This window comes from Brassica napus, chromosome C2 (assembly GCF_020379485.1).
Source record: "Brassica napus cultivar Da-Ae chromosome C2, Da-Ae, whole genome shotgun sequence".
In the NCBI taxonomy this organism is placed as follows: Eukaryota; Viridiplantae; Streptophyta; class Magnoliopsida; order Brassicales; family Brassicaceae; genus Brassica; species Brassica napus.
Window position 1 is genome coordinate 18,953,144 of NC_063445.1, and position 20,724 is coordinate 18,973,867.

At 36.4% G+C, this 20,724-nt stretch overlaps 1 protein-coding gene and 2 pseudogenes across 1 annotated transcript; 1 reads left to right on the top strand and 2 right to left on the bottom strand.

Moving 5' to 3' along the window:
* Positions 1-529: 529 nt before the first annotated feature.
* On the top strand, positions 530-9,877 carry LOC106428528 (annotated as a pseudogene).
* Positions 9,878-10,018: 141 nt separating this feature from the next.
* LOC106428526 (putative defensin-like protein 263) lies at positions 10,019-11,635 on the bottom strand. The gene is made up of 2 exons (XM_013869281.3): positions 10,454-11,635; positions 10,019-10,366 (listed from the first exon to the last, which is right to left on the bottom strand). Exons 1-2 carry the CDS (start codon positions 10,602-10,604, stop codon positions 10,152-10,154), a joined length of 366 nt encoding a protein of 121 aa, XP_013724735.2. The 5' UTR covers positions 10,605-11,635; the 3' UTR covers positions 10,019-10,151.
* Positions 11,636-11,851: 216 nt separating this feature from the next.
* LOC106428476 lies at positions 11,852-15,854 on the bottom strand (annotated as a pseudogene).
* Positions 15,855-20,724: the final 4,870 nt, after the last annotated feature.

Below are 20,724 nucleotides of genomic sequence, written 5' to 3' on the forward strand. Positions count from 1 at the left end.
TTTTATTTGCATTTAGTTATTAAGCAAATTAATATATTCATAAGAAAACATATTTGAATTTATGCTAAATTCTGATTTTGTATTTAATTTATTCTAAATTTTTATTTTGTATTGTCACTTCTTATTTAGTATTTAATTTATGCTAAATTTTGATACGTCTTTCAAAGGTAGATATTCTTTTACCAACATTTTTTATGCTTATTCATTTTATAAACGATAATTGAATATATTAATGTATAATCATATTTCAAACTAATTTCAAAATTAATGAAAATATTTAAATTCAATTTCGAAAATGAAGATCTTGTAAAAATCTTTTAAAACAGATTTGTTAGAATTTTAAAATAAATATATTTATATTTAAAATTAAAGATGTCAAAATATATTATGATTAAAGTATTTTAAGGATTCTATGTATTATAATTTTCGTAAAATATAAAATATATTTAATAAGATTTTTAATTGAATGTCCAAATTAAAAAGCTGTACATGAAAGAAATGACGAATTCTATTTTAATATATTAGATACTGCTGCTTTAGTATCAGCTCAACCAATCAAGTGTATTATCCTCCTCCTCTCTGTTTCGAACTTCAAAACCAAATAACATCCTCCTCCAACTTCACACAGCTTACAGCTAAGAAACAATGCCACCTCCATGCTATTCGCTCCTACTCTCGAATCCTCCGATTCTACCTTCGCTTATTCCTCCGGGCTACACGTACTCCTTCACACGTGGACCACAACGCTTCTCCTCCTCCTCCTTGCCCCACTCTCTTCATGGAATCGGAAGAAACATCGAGGTTCGTTTCGTTCGTTTGGTTATGATCTTTGTGTTACTCAAATTGAATTCGAATTTTTATTTTTATTTTTATTTGATTCCAGGTCGCCGAAGGAGTACAATTCGATGGGACGATTGCGAGTAGTAGTAGAGAGGATGTGAATCATGAGAATGAGGAGGATTTGATGGTCCAAGTGTGTGTGACTCGTACGTTGCCTCCAGCTTTGACTCTTGAGCTTGGACTCGAGAGACTCATCGAAGCTGTTGACCAACTCAAAGCTAATCCTCCAAAGTCCTCTACTGGCGTCTTGCGGTTTCAAGTACGGTTTGCTTTTTTTTTGTTTTTGTGAATGTTTTTCTGTTTTTTTTTTTTGGTTCGGGCCGAAACCATAATCCTCCAGACCAGACCTGAAATTAACAGCATGTAATATTTGTAGGTGGCTGTGCCGCCGAGGGCAAAGGCTTTGTTCTGGTTCTGCTCTCAACCTGTGTCTTCCGGTGTATTCCCTGTGTTTTTCCTCTCCAAAGATGATACTCTGGAGGACCCTTGTTATAAATCTCTCTATGTAAAGGAACCTCATGGGATTTTTGGTATTGGAGACGCACTCTCTTTCCTTCATCACTCCAAGGCTGGTCAGACCACCATCAAAACGTATTCTTCCTTTTCGGTCCTTACTTTGTTCACAACACTAGAACAAGATCAATATAGGATTCTTTCTCTTTTTCTGTAGATTTCTCTCAGATGAATCAGGTATGGTGAAGGCTTATGGTTTTCCTGATATTGATTTCAACGGAAACTCTAGTGTACATAGCAAGGATGGCTCTTCTTACTTCTTCGTTCCTCAGGTTGAATTTGTCATCAAGCTCTTGACTTGCATCTTTTTTTCTTTCTTTTTTTTTTTGTATTGATGAAGTGGTTGAAGCAAGCTTTCTTATATTGTACATGGTCTGCTTTTGACAGATAGAGTTAGATGAGCACGACGAGATCTCCATATTAGCAGTTACGCTGGCATGGAACGATTCTCTATCTTACAGATTTGAGCAAGCAATTAGTTCATATGAGAAATCAGTTTTTCAGGTATGCTGCCATTTAATTTCTTCTTAGTATCCAAACCACCATGCTGCGTATCCTTTACGACAGGACACTAAACAAGTATGCAAAACTGTTAATCTAATGGGAAGTATATACTTGAAGTGCAGATTTTTTTTTAACTTGTGTCAGTCAAATGGAAAGTTAATATTTTTTAGCTATTGCTGTGTCTTGTTTTCATGTTAATCTTGCTTCATTTTCATGCAGGTTTCTTGTCATGTCTGCCCCAATTTAGAGGATCATTGGTTCAAACATCTAAAAAGTTCTCTTGCAAAGTTGGCTGTAAAAGAGATTCATCCAATAACTTTGGTTTTTCTCCCTAACTCTTAAGTAGCTAGACAAGATGCAAGGATATATATATATATATATATATATATATATATATGTGATATTTTGTTCATTATCAAACTGTTTCCTGCACAAATGTTACATTCCTGATTTTCAGAGAGCCACTTAAACACTATTTGACGAAGTTTCTTATAATATTGTTTTACGCGTTTGGCCCACATGGATAGTACTTTTCTGAACTGAGCATGTAAACTTAGTTTCGACCTCATGCCAGTCATTCTTATGTTTATTTTGTAGGAGCATATGGAGTTTGCAACATTTTCTAGGAGAGATCATGGTGACGCCAATGAACTGGTATCATCTTTACCCTGGTATTTTGGAATTTAATTATCGTCTCTGAAGCTTGTCCGTTGGAATTTCTTCTCTTTGGTCCATATGGATATATTTCTCTACTGTTTGATTTGCCAGCTTTTGTTGCAGAAAAGTATACAATCATCATGTCAGTTCCATTGCAAGCTTTCACCTGAAGTTGTTTTATCAAACAACATGGTACGTAGATATATAATTATGGCCTTTTTCTTTAGATTGTTAGGATGCTTTTTGTATGACTAGTGATTTTGAAAAGACTGTTCATCATGCCTTCATGGTAATGTTACGTTCCGATTAGAAAATCACGGCATGCATGTTGTGAGAGAGTGCACTTCGGCCTGTCTCGGAAGTGGACGAATCAGCAGTGTAGTTCAAACTATAAAGTATTCTAAATATTGTAAAACGATGTTATAGAGATGCTGGGACAGTGGCTTAGAAGGACTCTAAAGTTTTGAACCTTGCGGCTGTTTAGCTATCATGAATTTTAAAGAAACACAAATAATTAGAGGGTGCACTGGAATTTCCGAAATTTTGGATGGTGTGACTTTAAGTTTTTTTTTTCCTTTGTTTTGTTTTGTTTTGCAATCAGCTGCATCAGGAGGCTGAAGTGAGCAACTTGTTGAAAGATCAGGCTAATATCAATGCTGTATGGGCATCAGCTATAATTGAAGAATGCACTCGTCTTGGTTTGACGGTGAGCTGAACTTTTCAACCATCTGATAGAATCTCAAATTTGGATGTATTTTGTCATAACGTACTGCCACAGTACTTTTGTGTAGCTCCTGGATCAAGGTCCTCCCATCTTGCAATTGCTGCTGCTAACCACCCCCTTACAACGTGTCTTGCATGCTTTGACGAACGATCTCTTGCCTTTCACGCCATTGGGTATGCTAAAGGATCCCTTAAACCGGCTGTCATTATAACATCATCAGGAACTGCCGTTTCAAATCTTCTTCCAGCGGTCAGACTTTTGTACTTATTTATGCTTCACCAAATACATTTGCGGTCTCTTCTTACATGATATTTGTTTTATGATATTTTTACAAATACAGGTGGTTGAAGCCAGTGAGGATTTCTTGCCTCTGCTACTACTTACTGCAGATCGTCCCCCTGAACTTCAGGGAGTTGGCGCAAATCAAGCTATAAATCAAGTAAGGTCAAGATATGACATTTCTTCGAAACTATACACACTTGTTGTTTCGTTTCGTTTCTATATCCTACAAAAAAAAAAAATTGATGTTTCTTTTTCCTGTGTAACAGATAAACCACTTTGGTTCGTTCGTCAGATTCTTCTTCAATCTCCCTCCTCCAACTGATCTTATACCAGTCCGGATGGTCCTTACTACCGTAGACTCTGCTCTACACTGGGCAACAGGTTCTGCTTGTGGACCAGTACATCTGAATTGTCCTTTTAGAGACCCACTTGACAGTAGTCCAACAAATTGGTCATTCAACTGCTTAAATGGATTAGACACGTGGATGTCCAATGCTGAACCATTCACAAAATATTTTCAAGTACAAAGCCTCAAGGGCAATGGTAAAACAAGTGGCCAAATTACTGAGGTTTTACAAGTAATCAAAGAGGCTAAGAAGGGCCTTCTTCTTATCGGTGCAATCCATACGGAGGATGAAATTTGGGCTTCTCTTCTCTTGGCTAAAGAACTGATGTGGCCGGTTGTTGCAGATGTCTTGTCTGGTGTACGGCTGCGCAAGCTTTCTAAACCTTTTCTTGAGAAGTGGACCCCTGTTTTTATTGATCATCTTGATCATGCCCTGCTTTCGGATTCTGTTAGGAATTTGATAGAGTTTGACGTTGTTATCCAGGTAAATAATTTTCTCATTCTATAATTGTTACTTCATGCATCTAGACTAAGTATTGAAGATGATAGATGGAGGTACAAAGATACTGTTATTTATTCAAAATAGTAGTCGGGGGTTTTGAACGCCTTGAAGGAAGTTCCAACTAATGATAAGGAAGTGTGAAGCATAACTAGATCAACGACGTGCATCTCATATTAGGGTTCTCTTTTTAACACTTCAAACCGATATTTCAGTGAGTAGATAGTAATTATGTTGAGTTGTACAGTGTACTAACTCAGTTTGTAATATGAATCATGAATAGATTGGAAGTCGGATAACAAGTAAAAGAGTTTCTCAGGTGCTTGAGAAATGCTTTCCGTTTGCATACATTTTGGTTGATAAGCATCCATGCCGACATGACCCATCACACTTGGTCACTCACAGGGTCCAAAGCAATATTGTTCAGTTTGCTGATTGTGTGCTTAAATCTATATTTCCATGGAGGAGAAGCAAATTAGATGGTCATCTACAGGCATTGAATGGCGCTGTATGTCCTCCAGACAATTCTTTTAATCAAATACTGCTTTTAATAATAATTCATTATTATTTTATGCAGATTGCCCGAGAAATTTCATTTCAATTAGCAGCTGAGTGCTCCCTGACCGAACCTTATGTTGCACATATGCTTTCCAAAGCACTGACTTCTAAATCAGCTCTTTTCATCGGAAATAGTATGCCAATAAGGGATGTGGATATGTATGGATGTAGTTCGGGAAACTATTATTCTCACGTGGTAGATATGATGTTAAGTGTAGAATCACCATGTCAATGGATACAAGTAACTGGAAATAGAGGAGCTAGTGGCATTGATGGCTTGCTCAGCACGGCCACTGGCTTTGCTGTAGGATGCAAGAAGAGAGTAAGATTCTTTTTCGATTGCGTCACATTTCTTCTGCGTGTTATGATGACTATGCACAGAGCCGGGATTCTTCTGTTACATTAGGGATCTTTTAATTGTTTATTCTTCTGTTCATTAGCTATGAAATCCCTAATGGAACTCTTAGTTTTATGTGTGAAGTGAAAGAAAAACAGAAATGGTTTTCTTATCAGTCAAACAAATGTATATCAGGTTGTCTGTGTGGTGGGAGATATCTCTTTCCTTCATGATACAAATGGATTGGCGATTTTGAAGCAGAGGTATCCCATTTACTCTTATTGTATTCTTTTAATCTCACTTAAAATATGCCAGCCATGATTTTAAGTCAATTTGAGGATCTAATATCTGACTTAATAGGATTGCGAGGAAACCAATGACAGTTCTCGTGATAAACAACCGTGGAGGTGGAATCTTCCGACTTCTTCCTATAGCAAAGAGAACAGAGCCTAGCGTGTTGAATCAATATTTCTATACATCACATGACATTTCCATTAAGAACTTGTGCTTGGCACATGGGTAAGAAACATACTGACATATTCTACTCCGTTTTTCTTTCCCGCTTTGATATAACTTCAATGTGCTCTGGTTTTCACAATCTAGGTTTTTGAAGAAAAAATAATGGATAATTTTTTTTAGATTGGTAGCTTAGATGGTCATTTGAATTTGTTCACTGTAGTCTATAGTCGAGTTGGTTCTTCATGATTTATGATATACCCTTATAATAATAAATAACTAAGCCAACTTGTTAGATATGCAGTGTGAAGTATGTACATGTTGGGAGAAAAAGTGAACTTGAGGAAACCCTATTGGAACCCAGCCTGGAAGAGATGGACTGTATTGTGGAGGTTGAAAGCTCTATTGATGCTAACGCGCTCGTTCATAGGTTGTTTGGGCTTCTTCGTTTTTAAAGATTTTATAATGTCCCCACTTTCTTGTGCTCTTTGTTGACATTGAGTACTCGTTCACAGTACTTTGGAGAGTTTTGCACGCCAAGCTGCAAATAAATCCTTGGGTATTATCTTGGCCAGTTCACTTCTTCATCCAATGATCGACAACGTACTTCTTTTCCAAGTCTCTGGAATACAATATTCGCGGTACAGGTAAGAATTGTCCAAAACTATATCTGAATATTTACCCTTCTCTTTCTCTTATTCTAAGAAAAACTTTATTTTCAGAGTCAGACTGTGTGACAGACCTACAATATATTCTGGTGAATCCTCTCATTTCCATCGAGAAGGGTTCATACTCTCCCTGACTTTGGAGGATGGAAGCGTTGGCTGCGGAGAGGTTGCCTATTTTATTCTATTATTTTTCATCACTAACTATTACAGTTGTTCTTCTTCTCCGAAGTCCCACTGCCAGAGTAATAATATCTTGCATATGCCACTGGGAATCATGATCACGTATTGTGTTTCATGAGAGCAGGTTGCACCTTTGGACAGTAGTAGGGAGAACTTAATGGATGTGGAGGGGCAGCTTCAGTTGATTCTTCATCTTATGAAAGGTGCTAAACTCAGTCACATGCTTCCTTTGTTAAATGGCTCGTTTTCTTCCTGGATTCGGAGTGAACTTGGAATCACTGTAAGTTTCCCTAGCCTTAGTAAAAAAATTGCAAAGTAAATAAACAGATTCTGTTGAGCAAGAACCAATGCTACTTCTTCATTCTTTTCTCAATCGTGCTAGGCGCAAAAATTGAAGGCTTGTCAATTTACTTCTTTATTTTTCAGGCATCATCAATTTTCCCAAGTGTCAGATGTGGTCTAGAAATGGCTCTTCTGAATGCAATGGCAGTAAGACATGATTCTAGTTTGTTGGGGATACTTCATTGTCAGAAAGAAGAAATTGGTTCTGTTCAGCCACACTCTGTTCCAATATGTGCCCTTGTTGATTGTGAAGGTACTCCATCAGAGGTCGCATACGTTGCTAGAAAACTTGTTGAAGAAGGGTTCAGTGCTATTAAACTTAAAGTAAGCCAACTTTGTTTAAGCATATAAACAAAGTCATCAAGAGTAAAGATAGCTGGATTTGTTTTCTTAATGCTGGTTCTTAGTAGTTTTTTCTTGCATAGGTAGTTGACTTTCACACTCGTCATTACTGACTGAAGGACAAACCTGCCTAAAATGACAGGTTGCTCGTCGAGTGAACTCCGTTCAAGATGCTTTAGTTCTGCAAGAAGTAAGGAGAGTCGTTGGCGATCAAATCGAACTCCGTGCAGATGCTAACTGTCGCTGGACTTTTGAAGAGGCCATAACTTTTGGTTTATTGGTGAAAAAGTGCAATCTACAATATATTGAGGTCTGGTACAGTAGATGTTTTGCACTCTAATTTTTGTTATGAAGTAACTTATTTTTTCTTTCCTAATATAAATTCAGTGAAGAAACTTTTGTATATCTCAGGAACCTGTCCAGAATAAAGATGATCTTATAAGGTTTTGTGAAGAAAGTGGATTACCAGTGGCACTTGATGAGACTCTTGATGATTTTAAGGAATGTCCTCTGCGCATGCTTTCCAAATATACCCATCCTGGAGTAGTTGCTGTTGTAAGCCACTGGTCATTCTTTTACAACCTCCTTTACATGAGCCTGAGATTTCCAAAACAGATATTTATCCTTGCATGCTAACTTCTTCTTTCATCAACTCATCGTGGCTCTCTTCTTTGATTGATTTGGAGATGAGTTTTAGTTTTTTTTTTGTTGTTGTTAGGATCAATAACATATCATCTTTAAACTGTCGGCTTTACCTTTTTTCTTGAAAACCAATTAGTGTTGACTTTGTTTTATCATCTTTGATATTCATAGGTTATCAAACCAAGTGTTGTGGGAGGGTTTGAGAATGCAGCACTGATTGCTCGCTGGGCACAGCAGCATGGAAAGATGGCTGTTATAAGTGCCGCATACGAAAGTGGCCTAGGTTTGTCAGCATATATTTTGTTTGCATCGTATTTGGAGACGCTGAACGTCAAAACATTTAGAGAGAGAAAGCAAGGGATGGCCTCTCTTGTGGCCCATGGTCTTGGAACCTACAAATGGCTTAACGAAGACGTAATGATGAATAATAGTCTAGGGATATCTCGTAGTCCGTACAGTGGATTTATCGAAGGATCTGTTGCTGATGCTAGCAAAAATCTAAGGGATGTTAAGATAAACAACGATGTTATTGTTAGAACCAGTAAAGGAGCTCTTGTCCGGACGTATGAACTGAGGGTAGATGTAGATGGTTTCTCTCATTTTATAAGAATCCACGAGGTTGGGCAGAATGTAAAAGTAAGTTTCTTCCCATGTTTATGATTTTGTATGTCTGAAGCTAAAAAGACATAAGCATGTTGTTCTTGGTTAAAAAATTTCAGGGAAGTGTAATGTTGTTTCTTCATGGGTTTCTTGGAACTGGTGAAGAATGGATCCCCATCATGAAGGGTATCTCAGGATCTGCAAGATGCATTTCAGTTGATATTCCTGGTCATGGAAGCTCAAGGGTACAAAGTCATGCTAGTGAGACCCAGAAGACCCCTCCTTACTCGATGGAGATGATAGCGGAAGCACTGTATAAGTTGATGGAGCAAATTACTCCTGGGAAAGTTACAATAGTTGGATATTCCATGGGAGGAAGAATAGCACTGTACACGGCTTTGAGGTTTAGCAACAAGGTGGGCTGGTGGTTCCCTTTTGTCTAAAAGTTCAACATTGTTATAATAATGTGTGTAATGAAATTTTGGGGTGATGTTCTAAAAGATTGAAGGAGCTGTTATTGTGTCGGGGAGCCCCGGGATCAAGGATCCAGTGTCAAGGACAGTTCAAAGGGCAACAGATGATTCTAAAGCACGAATGATGGTTGACCATGGACTAGAAATCTTTCTAGAGAACTGGTACAATAGAGGCTTGTGGAAAAGGTAACTTTTTTTTTGCTATTTGATGTTTCGTTATTTGGACTTGAGTTCATTACTCATATGAGTTGATTTTTGCTATGAATAGTTTGAGAAGTCATCCCCATTTTAGAAAAATAGTTGCAAGCCGCTTGATACATGATGATGTCCTTAGTGTAGCAAAGCTCCTCTCAGATCTGAGCACCGGGAGACAGCCGTAAGTTCATCTTTGAAACTTTCTTTATTCAAAAGCGATGATCTTTGATGATGATCTTATGTCCTTTTAGGTCATTGTGGGAAGAGTTGGCGTTTTGTGATACAAATGTCTCGCTTGTTTATGGAGAGAAAGATGTAAAATTCAAGAAAATTGCTACTAGGATGTACGTTGAGATGAGTAAAAGCAACAAGGGCGAAAACTATATTATTGAGACGGTTGAAATCCCAGAGACTGGTCATGCTGTTCATCTTGAGAGCCCTCTGCTCTTGATCCTCGCTCTTAGAAAGTTCTTAACAAGAGTGCGCAAAAACTCTGCAGAGACAGCTTTCTCAGAAGCTCTTGTTAGCACTTAAAGAAACATAAGCAAACTCTGCTGAAATCTGAGAAATGCATCAGATTTTGGATAATAAAGACATTATTTTGATCATGATTGGACCTGTCTCAGGCATGAACTAAATTGATTTAAATAATCATATATATTTTGTTTTGAATTTGTGTATTCCTCCGCTGTCTAATAAAGTAGAACTTATGATGGTTCTCTGGTTGTTCTCTTGCTATCTCTCATGTTCAAAGAAAGCAAATATCACATAAGCTTAGAAGACACGCTAGTATTAACCAAACTTCAGGTGAAGATGATTTAATGATCAGCAAAACATTCTACTGTAAGATCTTTGCTGTATAGTTTACCTCCCCAAAGGAGGCCTCAAAACAGTATTTGAAGAACACTAAATCACTTTTACACCAATAAACATCAATCTCTTCTTCTTAGCTGTCTTAAAATTAGATAATATATTATGGTGGTTTCCAGTCTCTTAACGCTCACAGAAACAGGTTCCAAAGCTGCAGTTTACAATCTTGAAGCCTTTAGGACAGTACTTGATGCATTCATTGTCTCTACGGCAAGACACATCAGTCTCGTAACTGTCCATTATAGGTGCTTCACAGTTCTCCTTTCCATCAGGACATTTTCCACAGAGGCAATTCACTTCTTCCTTGGCCATCTCTCTCGCATCAACCAAAGAAGAACCTTTATCACAAACACACCACAAACTTTATAACAAGATCAAATCAAGAACTCTGTAGCATAGAGAAACTTATCATAGAAGAAGCATACAAAATGCTATGACTGAGATGGTGAAGAGGAAGACAAACTTGAGAGACGTTTTCTCCATTGCTAATTGTATAACCTCAAAACTTTTTTGTTTGTTTGTTTCTTTTGATTGTGTAAGTGTTAAATTGGGTTGTCTTCTTTTATAGAAAAACATTAAAAGGAAATAAATATTTTATCTGGAAGTTTTAAGACAAAGACAAAGCTAAACCCAAAATATATATAAGCCAAAAAAGAAGCATACAAAAAGTGCTATCTGGGGGAGAACAAGAAGACAAGCTTGAGAGACGTTTTCTCCATTACTAATTGTAATCTCAGAATCTTTTTCTTGTTTATTTTTATTTTACAAGTGGTGATGAAGAGAAAAATCTGGTTGCCTTCTTTAGTAGAAGGAAGATAAAAAAGGGATCAAATCTTTTGTCTGATGAAAGTCATACCAAGTTCAGTCAGATACTATTTGGCTACACATTGTTTTGTTCCTACTTGAGATTTGATCATTTTAGGAAATCACTTTATAAATGTTGATTTTATTTTTGTAGAGGGAAATAAGGCTACAGTCGAGAATCTTGAGATTCATTGCATGAAGTAAATACAAGAGACAATGAGTATTCAATACACAATGTGGTTACAAACCAATCACTTTGACTATGAGGCACACTAGTACACATCATAAGATTTTTGCTCTTATAAGATACTTAATAAGAGTGCGCAAAGTTTATGCAGAGGCAGAGCTTTCTCAGAAGCTCTTGTTAGAACTTAAAACAATATTTAGAACATGAGAACTTGTTGGCCTTTAGTACTCAATTATTTCAAATTCCAGTTGTAATGAATACTATTTGCAGAGATATGGTTTCAAGAAGAACAATAAATTGACGGCAAAATTGTTTTATCTATACTTTTTTTTTTATCTATTGTTCCTCTCTGTCTTTAAAGTAGAAATTATTGTGGTTTCCAATCTCTTAGCATTCACAGAAACAGGTTCCAAAATTACAGTTAACAATCTTGCAGCCTTTAGGACAGTACTTAATGCATTCATTGTCTCTACGGCAAGATGCATTAGTCTCGTAAGTGTCCGTTATAGGTGCTACCGGCGGCAAGCAGTTCACCTCTTCCTTCGCCATCTCTCTTGAATCACCTAAATACGAACCTACACACCATAGAACATTAGTAATCGATACAAAACCAAAGCAACAATTATATAACAAAGAAGAACTGATCATAGTCATATAGAAGAAGAAGCATACAAAAGACTATGATAGTGAGGGAGAACAGGAAGAGAAGCTTGAGAGACATTTTTTCCATTGCTAATTGCAATCTCAGAATCTTTTCTCAGTAAATTGTTTATAGTGCAAGACTGCAAGTGATGAGGAAAGAAGTCATATTGTCTTCTTATATAGAAGAAAGTTAAACGGTAAAAAATATTTTTTATAAAGTTTTACCAAATTGAGTCGGATACTATTTGATTGCACAGATTGTACATTGAGCATTTACAACCAAATATACAATTGGCTAATGATATTTCCAAGAGACAAATTTTTCAAACTGATTTTTTTTTTCTAGTAAAAAACGCCAAAGCAAAGAATGAAAGAAAGCACAAAAGCTAAGGCCAAAACTAGTATGCGTCTCAAGTTGGGTGCTCTTCTGATCTCAGTGTTCATGCTACTCTTTTCAGAGGCATAGTGATCCTCCGGTTCAACGTCAGTTTCTGGTTCTTCCCTTGTTCTCTCATCCTCCTGTTTAAAGAGAGCAAGACACACATAAGATTAGTACAAGAGAGACAATGATATACTAAGAACATCGCGTTTTTATAATGAATACCTGCCTGCAGACTTTCAGCATTAAAAGGTAGCTCTTTGTCCCCAGCATAAGTTTTATTTCTTTGGAATTTACTTCCCATTGAGCATTGATTCACTCTCAGCTTTTCATTTTCCTTAGCCAAAGAATATAGCTGCAAAAAAGGATTAATGGTTGGTTGGCTTTTGTGTCACCTTTGCTTGTTACAAAGAAAAATATTAGGCAGATAGCACAAAGTACCTGTTCTTGTATACGTTCCCTTTCACTGGATAACTGCATCACCATATCCATCAAAAGCTTGTTCCTCACAGTTATTTCTTGTGCATTTTTCTCTTTCTCATCGTTAGCTAGTTCCAATGATGCTTCCAAGGATTTGGCTCTTTGCCTCAAAAGAATCACTTCTTTGTTAAGTACAGAGTTAGCTGTAGAAACCACAACGCATTTCTCCTCAACTGTCTCCGTTCTACTCTCAGCTTTTGAGGCTTTAGATTTCAAATCTTCGATCAAAGTCTCCATATCCCATATCGCCGTATACAACATGTTCTGCTGTTCTTGACTTGCTTCTGATGATACCTTGGACTTTTGTAATTGGAATTCTAATTCCCTGAGCTGCTTCTCGATTGAGCTCACCTTCTTTGTCTTTTTGTCATCAGCATCTTTGAGAAAATTTAGCTCCTCTGTTAGTTCAAGATTTGCAGCATCTACCTCTTTAATCTTGGCTTCTCCACTCTCAGCTCTGCTTTCAGCCTCGAAAAGGCTTTCTTTGATGGACTCATTCGCATCCTCCGTTTCAGCAAGATGTAACAGAACTTCTTGTTTAGAGGCATTGACACTCTTCAGCTCAGTCTCGGTCTTTTCGAGTTTTTCTTCAGCTGACTTCACTTGTTCCCTTAAAGTGAGTACTTCTGAAACCATTTCTCGATTTTCCGCAATTGTTCCCTCAAGCTTTTGCACCAAAAGATCTTTCCCTTCGAGCTGTACAGTGAGATCTTCAAGCTTAGCCTTGAGTTCTGACTCTCGTTGTGCTGAACCATTCTGACTCAACTTGATAATCTGAAGACGGCCAACAAGCTCCTTTGAGATACCCATAAGCACCTCTGAAGAGTTTTCTGCTTCTAGAAACTGTCCCCATATAAACTCTGATGCTTCTTCCATCCTAGAAGATACCTCCTCTGTGTAGTGTAGCTTGAGTTTCAGCTCTTCTTCGTTTTGCTGGAACTCTATTAGCTTCTTCTCGAGCTCTAACTCTCTTGCTAATGACTTCTCAAGCATCCTCAGAGCATTTTTATGCCGTAGATCCGATGGTCTCAGCACATACTTCTGCCTTAAATATTGACCACTTCCAAAATACCCCACTGACTCCGTTTTCACCTGCCAACATGTTTGAATTCAATGCACAAAACACTTTAACACAACCATATATTTTCTCTGTTTCATAATATGTGTCGTTTAAGGTTTTTGCACGTAGATTAAGAAAATTGACAATTTTTCAGTTTTACTCCTATTTAATACTCTTTTTTTTTTTGCTAAGATGCACTATTTTATTTGATTTTGTTAATTGATATATTAAAAATATAAGGATAAATGCTGGAAAATTTATTTAATACTCCCTCCGTTCCATAATATAAGATGTTTTGGAGAAGTTTTGATGTTTCAAAATATAAGATATTTTGATATTTTTAAGGTACTTTAACTTTATTGAAAATTGGTTAACCGATAACATTTTACTACATTATGTATGATTGGTTAACTTATTTTCATTTTATATTATTAATGACATTATCTTCTAAAAAAGTAAGTTTCTTAATTCTTGTGCATTCATGTAAAACATCTTATATTATGAAACAGAGGGAGTAGTATGCATTGGAAATGTAAAATAACACTTTTAATGAAACAAAAATTTAAAACTAAAATGACACTTACTATGAACTAGAGGGAGTATGATCAATGCTTACTTGAGCCATTTCTTATGTAATGAAGCGTTCTTCGAAGCTGAGCTAACTGCAGAGTGATCTCTGAGACTTGTCCCCTAGACTGCTTCAAGGATTCTGCAGATTCACCCAACTTGCCTTCCATGAAGATAGAGTTTGGGTGTTTGCAAATAGATAACTTATAAGAAGTGTCAACTATTTGGGCTTCCAGCTCATCCAAAACCTCGTCCACCTCCTTCACCTCAGACTCCAATATACCGCATAGCAGATCAAACGTCAAAGCTTTCTCAAAGGAAGCTGCAGAGGAATCAAGTGTCCCCACCCCTTCAAGATCATTATCCCAAGCCAAAAGGTGCATAAGAAGAACATGCAGATTCAGCAGTTTTTCACTAGTATAAGCCGAGTCCATCTCTAGCTTTGTCAGCAATCCTTCTATCCCTTGCTCCTCCTCACTTCTACTAGACGAGGAGGCTTCACCGTGATTATACACATCTTCCTGAACGATTTCCTCCATCTTTGGCCTGGAGAATCAAATTTTCAAAGCTTCACTACGAAAAAGGAAACATTCTAACCCAATATATGGAAACCAAAATGAGTTTGTGACTATGAATGAATTTGTAAAGGTAAGGGCACAGTCTTTCCAATGGAGTTATCTTCTCCTAAGCAAGTACAATAACCTCTCTCTCACTACAATGGTACTCAATATTAATGTCACAATGGACACAATAATAGTTATGTTTCCTCAGATAGAAAAATGCCTGCTTTGGACAAAAACCATATGCAAAGAGAACCCAACTTGTCAGACAGTGTAATGTAGCTACAATTCTGGTAAGACTTAACATTTAAGGAGATCCATCAACAAATGTTACTAACTTACTACTACAAAGATTCAAACTTTACCATTGAAAGATCAAAATTCAACAAGCGAGAAACAAAAAAAAAATCAAGAAACAGAAATGGTCGGTTCCATTCACTTGGAACAGACAAGACAGAAGATTCCGACAAGTCAAATAGGATCTGGAAAGAAAGTAACCTTACCGATGAAACTCTGCACGAGCTTTATCGAATAAACAGAGAGGTTTCTCCGTCGACGGACTCGAGTTTGGGGTTGGTTTCCAAGAGTACGAGAATGATAATGCTAAAATGCGCCGGGGTTGTTTACAAGTCAGCTAACAATGCAGAAAGCGCGCGCATGATAGTTTTGTAGGCTTGGATCGGAGTCGTGCGCACGTTAGCCGAGGGCTTTTTGTGGTGGACGTTGTACTTGTATTATGTTAGAGGAGAGGAGAGGAGAGGAGAGGAGAGGAGAGGAGAGGAGAGGAAGAAACCACTTTTGGTTACAGCCAAAAAGGACTAAAATTGACAAAAATATATTCTCTACTGATATATACTATATCGTTAGACAGTTTAATGTAAATGTTTCAAAACTTTTTAAATATTCAAAAAAATTAGTTGAGCATATATTTTGGTCTTTAATGTGTAGATAAAAATGATACATTCACATTTAAGATTACTAGGTCATTTTCCGCGCGCATCTTTAAATTTTACAAACACTTTATCGTCTAACAAATACTACCTCCGTTCTCGAAAGTAAGATGTTTTAGATTTTTTTCTTGTTCCACAAAGATAGATTTTCTATATTGTTAAGGTACTTTTTTATACTTTTGAGGAACATTAATTGAGAATATTTGAATTGATTAAATTTCATTGGTGGAAAGTTATTGGAAAATGTATAATAAAGTAAAAAATAAATTAAATTATAAACATTTATTAAATTCTTAATAAGCGTGCATACTCTAAAAAATCTTAATTTCAGGAATTACTTTCAGGAACAGAGAGAGTATATTAAGAAGGAGGATGACATGCACTGATTTTGGTTGTTTAAATGTTGCATGTTAATTGATTTTGACTTTTTCTAAATTGTAATAAGATTGTGTTTTCTAGTTTTTCAAAATACTAAAACTGAGTTTCGAATACATAGACAGTTTGGAAGACGTCAAAATCTTGCTTTAGGTTAGGTTTTCTTAAAAATCACGCTCTGAATTGTATTTGTGCTATTTTGCTCAAACTCATGCATTAAACTTGACTCTTATCCTGCTTCATAAGTCTTTGATGGTTTTTAATTATTATTATGGTGACAAAGTAAAACTGTATTATCAATGGTAAAGCGAGCATCATCGTCCTTGTACATAAAAAGTTTTAATCATAATGTATTATATTTTTTCATCTTTATATATTCAATGAATAATATTTTTCATCACGATAAATTTATATTTCGAATTATTTATGCTTTAAAACAGCTCTCTGAGCATAGATGATGATTGTTCCCATAGTGAAAACTTTACAGTCGTTGACATATAATATAATTTTATATAAGATGGAACATATGTTAGAGATGTAAGAGTTATTTTTTGCTTGTATATGTTTTAAAGCAGGTCAATTATGAACTTTTTTGTAGCTTCTGGATTTTGATTAATAATTCTCTGCATCATGCGTATTTTTAAAACTACATATGCTTTGGCTTACATGATTAATTAATCTTTTTTGTTTGGGTAAATTGGGGATATTGTTACCAGAAAGGTAGGTGATGTGAACTTATATGTTAAATACAAATGACATGAAAATGTATACATACTATAATTTAGAAATATTAGATGGATTTGAAAAAATATTTTTTTTTATTGACAACCATTTTTTCTATGAAACGTGGAATTGGTTCTTATATTTACTTAAAGTTGCATAATAATTTTTCGTCTGATTTATGAAATTGGAAATTAAATTTTGTATAAATACCAATTTTAAAAGTAATGTGATTCATAAAATTTTATTCAGTCAGCCAAATTTATATCAAAACAAAACATATTTCCACAAACATAATGATACATATCTTATATCACTTTTTAAAAACCATATTCTGGTATCAGTAAATAATAGAAAGAACATTGTTTCTAAATCATTTTTGGAACATGTATTTCACTTGGATTTGGTTTGCTTATTCATTACATAAACAACCAACAACTCAGTCAGAGGCGAGATAACATTGAACTGTAACCACACCATCTTAAGCTACTGATGGAGATTGAAACATTCCCATCTTCCTTGCATATGAAAACAACCGGTCCGTCTTCAGCCATTGTACACTCGTTGCAGACTCTAGACTTTACGTAGAAACAAATGCTATAAGCCACTAAATTACGAATAAGATCACTGCACAAGTCTGAGCAACAAAGGCTTTAGCTCCGGGTGCTCCTAGAGAGATAGGAGTGTGTTTACCTGATGATCCACAACTGTAGAAACCTTCAGCTGTTGTTATCTACACGATCTTCCTAATACCATGTCAGAGCTTTTTATTCTATTTTTCAATCCCAATTTTAGGCACGACAATCTCTAGTTGGACCACCTTTATTCCCTGAGCCATCACCAGCTTGGCCTTTGCCTTAAGTAACCACGTCTCACAACACCTCCATGTTGGCTTTGGCTGCCACTAAGTATGATATAGTTAGATGATTAAAACCGCTAGTGACCTCAGTCAATAACACTTACATTGGTAGGCTTCTCATATAAGAAGTTGTGTCACTTCCTAGACTTCTCACATAAGGAGCTTGCAGTGCATAGATGCGATAATGACAAATTTGTTGGCCCATGGAACCAAATCACAGTTTCCATCACTTCTTTGACCACCACCATTCCTTCCCCATATCTCATCCTCGACAGGGAGATGCAGAAACGCTGCTGCTGACTGCGCGGCAGTAAGATGGAGCCATGCGTTTGCTCCAAATCAATGTGTACCATTCCCAAACTGCACATAGATTAAATGCTCAGAAACTATACACAATCCACACTGCACATAGTCCTTTCAAATGAGGTCCACAACCTTAAGTTTCATCACTGGCAAATTAGAAATATCAAGTGCAAAAGTGTGATTATAATTTTTTGGGGCGTAATCAATTATGCTCAGAAATATTATACAATTAAAATAAATTTGCTATCACCTTACAACAAAGACCACGCCATATTTGTCCATCTGAGAGAGAGTCGTTTCAACTTTTGATCTGAATGGAAGTGCAAACTTGATAGCAGCTATCTATTATGAAAGAAGTGGAGATGTGACACTTCGAGTACACCATGATCCACCAGAAATACATTATGAAGGTTTTGCCCCATCACAATACTTCGTTGGGTTTCTCAGCCCTTTTTAGATCTATCCCAAAATAGGAACCTGATTTTTTTTTTTATGTTTTAGACAGCTGAAAACACAAGCCTACGTATTTATAGGAATGTAGGTGAATCTGGAAATCCTATTTTAAATATCTTCGACGATTCTCTCATGTCCTCTTCCAATAAAACGTTTTATACCCTGCACATTAGAGGATTTTTAAATCTTAAAATTTTCCTAACTAAAATTTGAACAAAACAGAAAAAGCTGAGTACAAAACCTTCTTTCTTTTGCCCTTCTGGTTGTTGTATGAAGCACCTTTAACCTTACCATATTAGGTTTCACCAGGCTAACCAAGTGCTCACATTCTTCATTTTTATTTCAAATTTATGGAGGCAGAGTAAGCCTCGGACCATAACGTGGCCGTGGAGAGTGAAGTGGCTTGAGAGAAGCGGTTGTAGGTCATGGATCCAATTTTGGTTGAGAAGAGCGGTGGTTCAGTTGTGTGAAGGGTTGTTTTATAACAATTGCTGAGATGAAGCTGAAATCTAACCAAAATGATACCAAAATGCTCTTTTCAGTTGATACTGTAAATCAATATGCCCAGATGTTAATGGAGGAAGAAAATAAAAATGGTATATGAAATCATCTACACACAGAGTTCCGAGGCGACATACATTTTTTTCAAAAGAGAAACTTGAGGCCTCACCCTGATACATGTTGCTTCCCACTGATAAGCCAAAATGACAACAATTTCATAATCTTGATCCCCAATTCAAAACAACACAAAAATCTACAGCATACCCAAAAGTATTCTGCAAAAGAAAGACAGTGACCTTATGAGCATCAAAATTGGTGTACCGATGAGCAGTTACGTTAGACAACACAAAGCCCTATGACCTGAGAAAATTGTAGACATGTCATCGGTTACTTCTGCTCCAATCTCTGCCACAAAGACACAAACACAACTGCTAACAGAAAAAAATATTTATTTTGTTCTTTAAATGTAACACATGAAAATGCAAAACAAAAAATCCAGATTTGGTAACTACCCGCAAAGTAGAATAGGCATTAGAGCGAGATAGACTTCCTTCGGATAAGATTAAAACGTACTGAAGAATCTTATAAACCTGTCTAAACCAGAAAAAAAAATCTTGTTCAACAGACGCAAATCATCAACAATGAGTGAATGATTGGTACAACAAAGATTTAAGACTGAAAAATTAAAGCTGCTACAATCTTACTATAGACAGTGTAGAATCATGAGGAAAGATCAAATGAGTGTCGACGATCAAAACTTATTGATGGGCATATCATACTGAAAGTAAGGAGGATCTGATTCAACATGTAGCAATTGCAGGACTCAGCCACTACAATCGTTGAAAAGCACACCTCTCGAGTTCACAACTCTAAAGTAATCCTTAGGAAGAGCCGTAAGCAAACTTAAATACCAATCACATGAGAGAAGAAACACACATTAGTCCATCTTTTGATTAAAGAATGAAGCGAGTAAGAATATGAAGCCTAGAAGCTTCACAAAAATTCAAAGAAATAAGTACCATCACTAAGATTGTTGGTACGGCCAAACTTGTGACTGAGATAACCAGTTTCCCCAAGTCTCTTCGCGTACAGATGAGGAAGCTCTTCGTTCCCAACCCAAAACTCTTAAATAATCACTACAACAGAGGAATCAAAAACAAAGTCTATGAAGGATATTTGTGGAACAACCTGCAAACATTTGTCATATTTAAAAATCGAATCTCCAAATAACGATATATCATCATATCCACAGAAGAGATTTCAAAGTATTCAGGTGAAGACGAAGATTACAGAGCAACCGAGACGGTGGAGACGAAGTGGAAGAGTCGGGTGTTGCTTTGAAGTAATTCTCGACAAAGATATGGTATCAATTAATATATAAGGAGAAAGAGAGGGAGGCGGAATGAAACAATTAAGAAGAGAGGAGCAAACCGTAACAGAGTTACAGAGAAATCAGGTGAAGACGAAGTGGAAGAGTCAGAAGATGAACTCTCTACACTTCAGACGAAATTAGGGCTTAGGCTAGACTCGGTTTGAATTGGGCCAGTTTCGGGCTTCACTCGACATAAGCGAAAATGATGTGGCGATTTAAAGCTTTATGATTGGATGATTTAATTAAACGACGTGGCATGTCTCTCCTTTGAGCATATCTCTCTTTTACTTATTGTAGGATGATTTCATTCATAAGTAGTGCTTTTTGTGTTTATAATGCAAAATTTTAGTATAATTTATATAAGTTCTGTTAAGTACAATTTTAATACTGAGGAGTTATTGCAGTTTATGGTTGAAATGGCATGTGTGTGTTTTAATTTACTAAAACTATAATCCCCGCCACATCTAGGATGTATCGCTCTAAT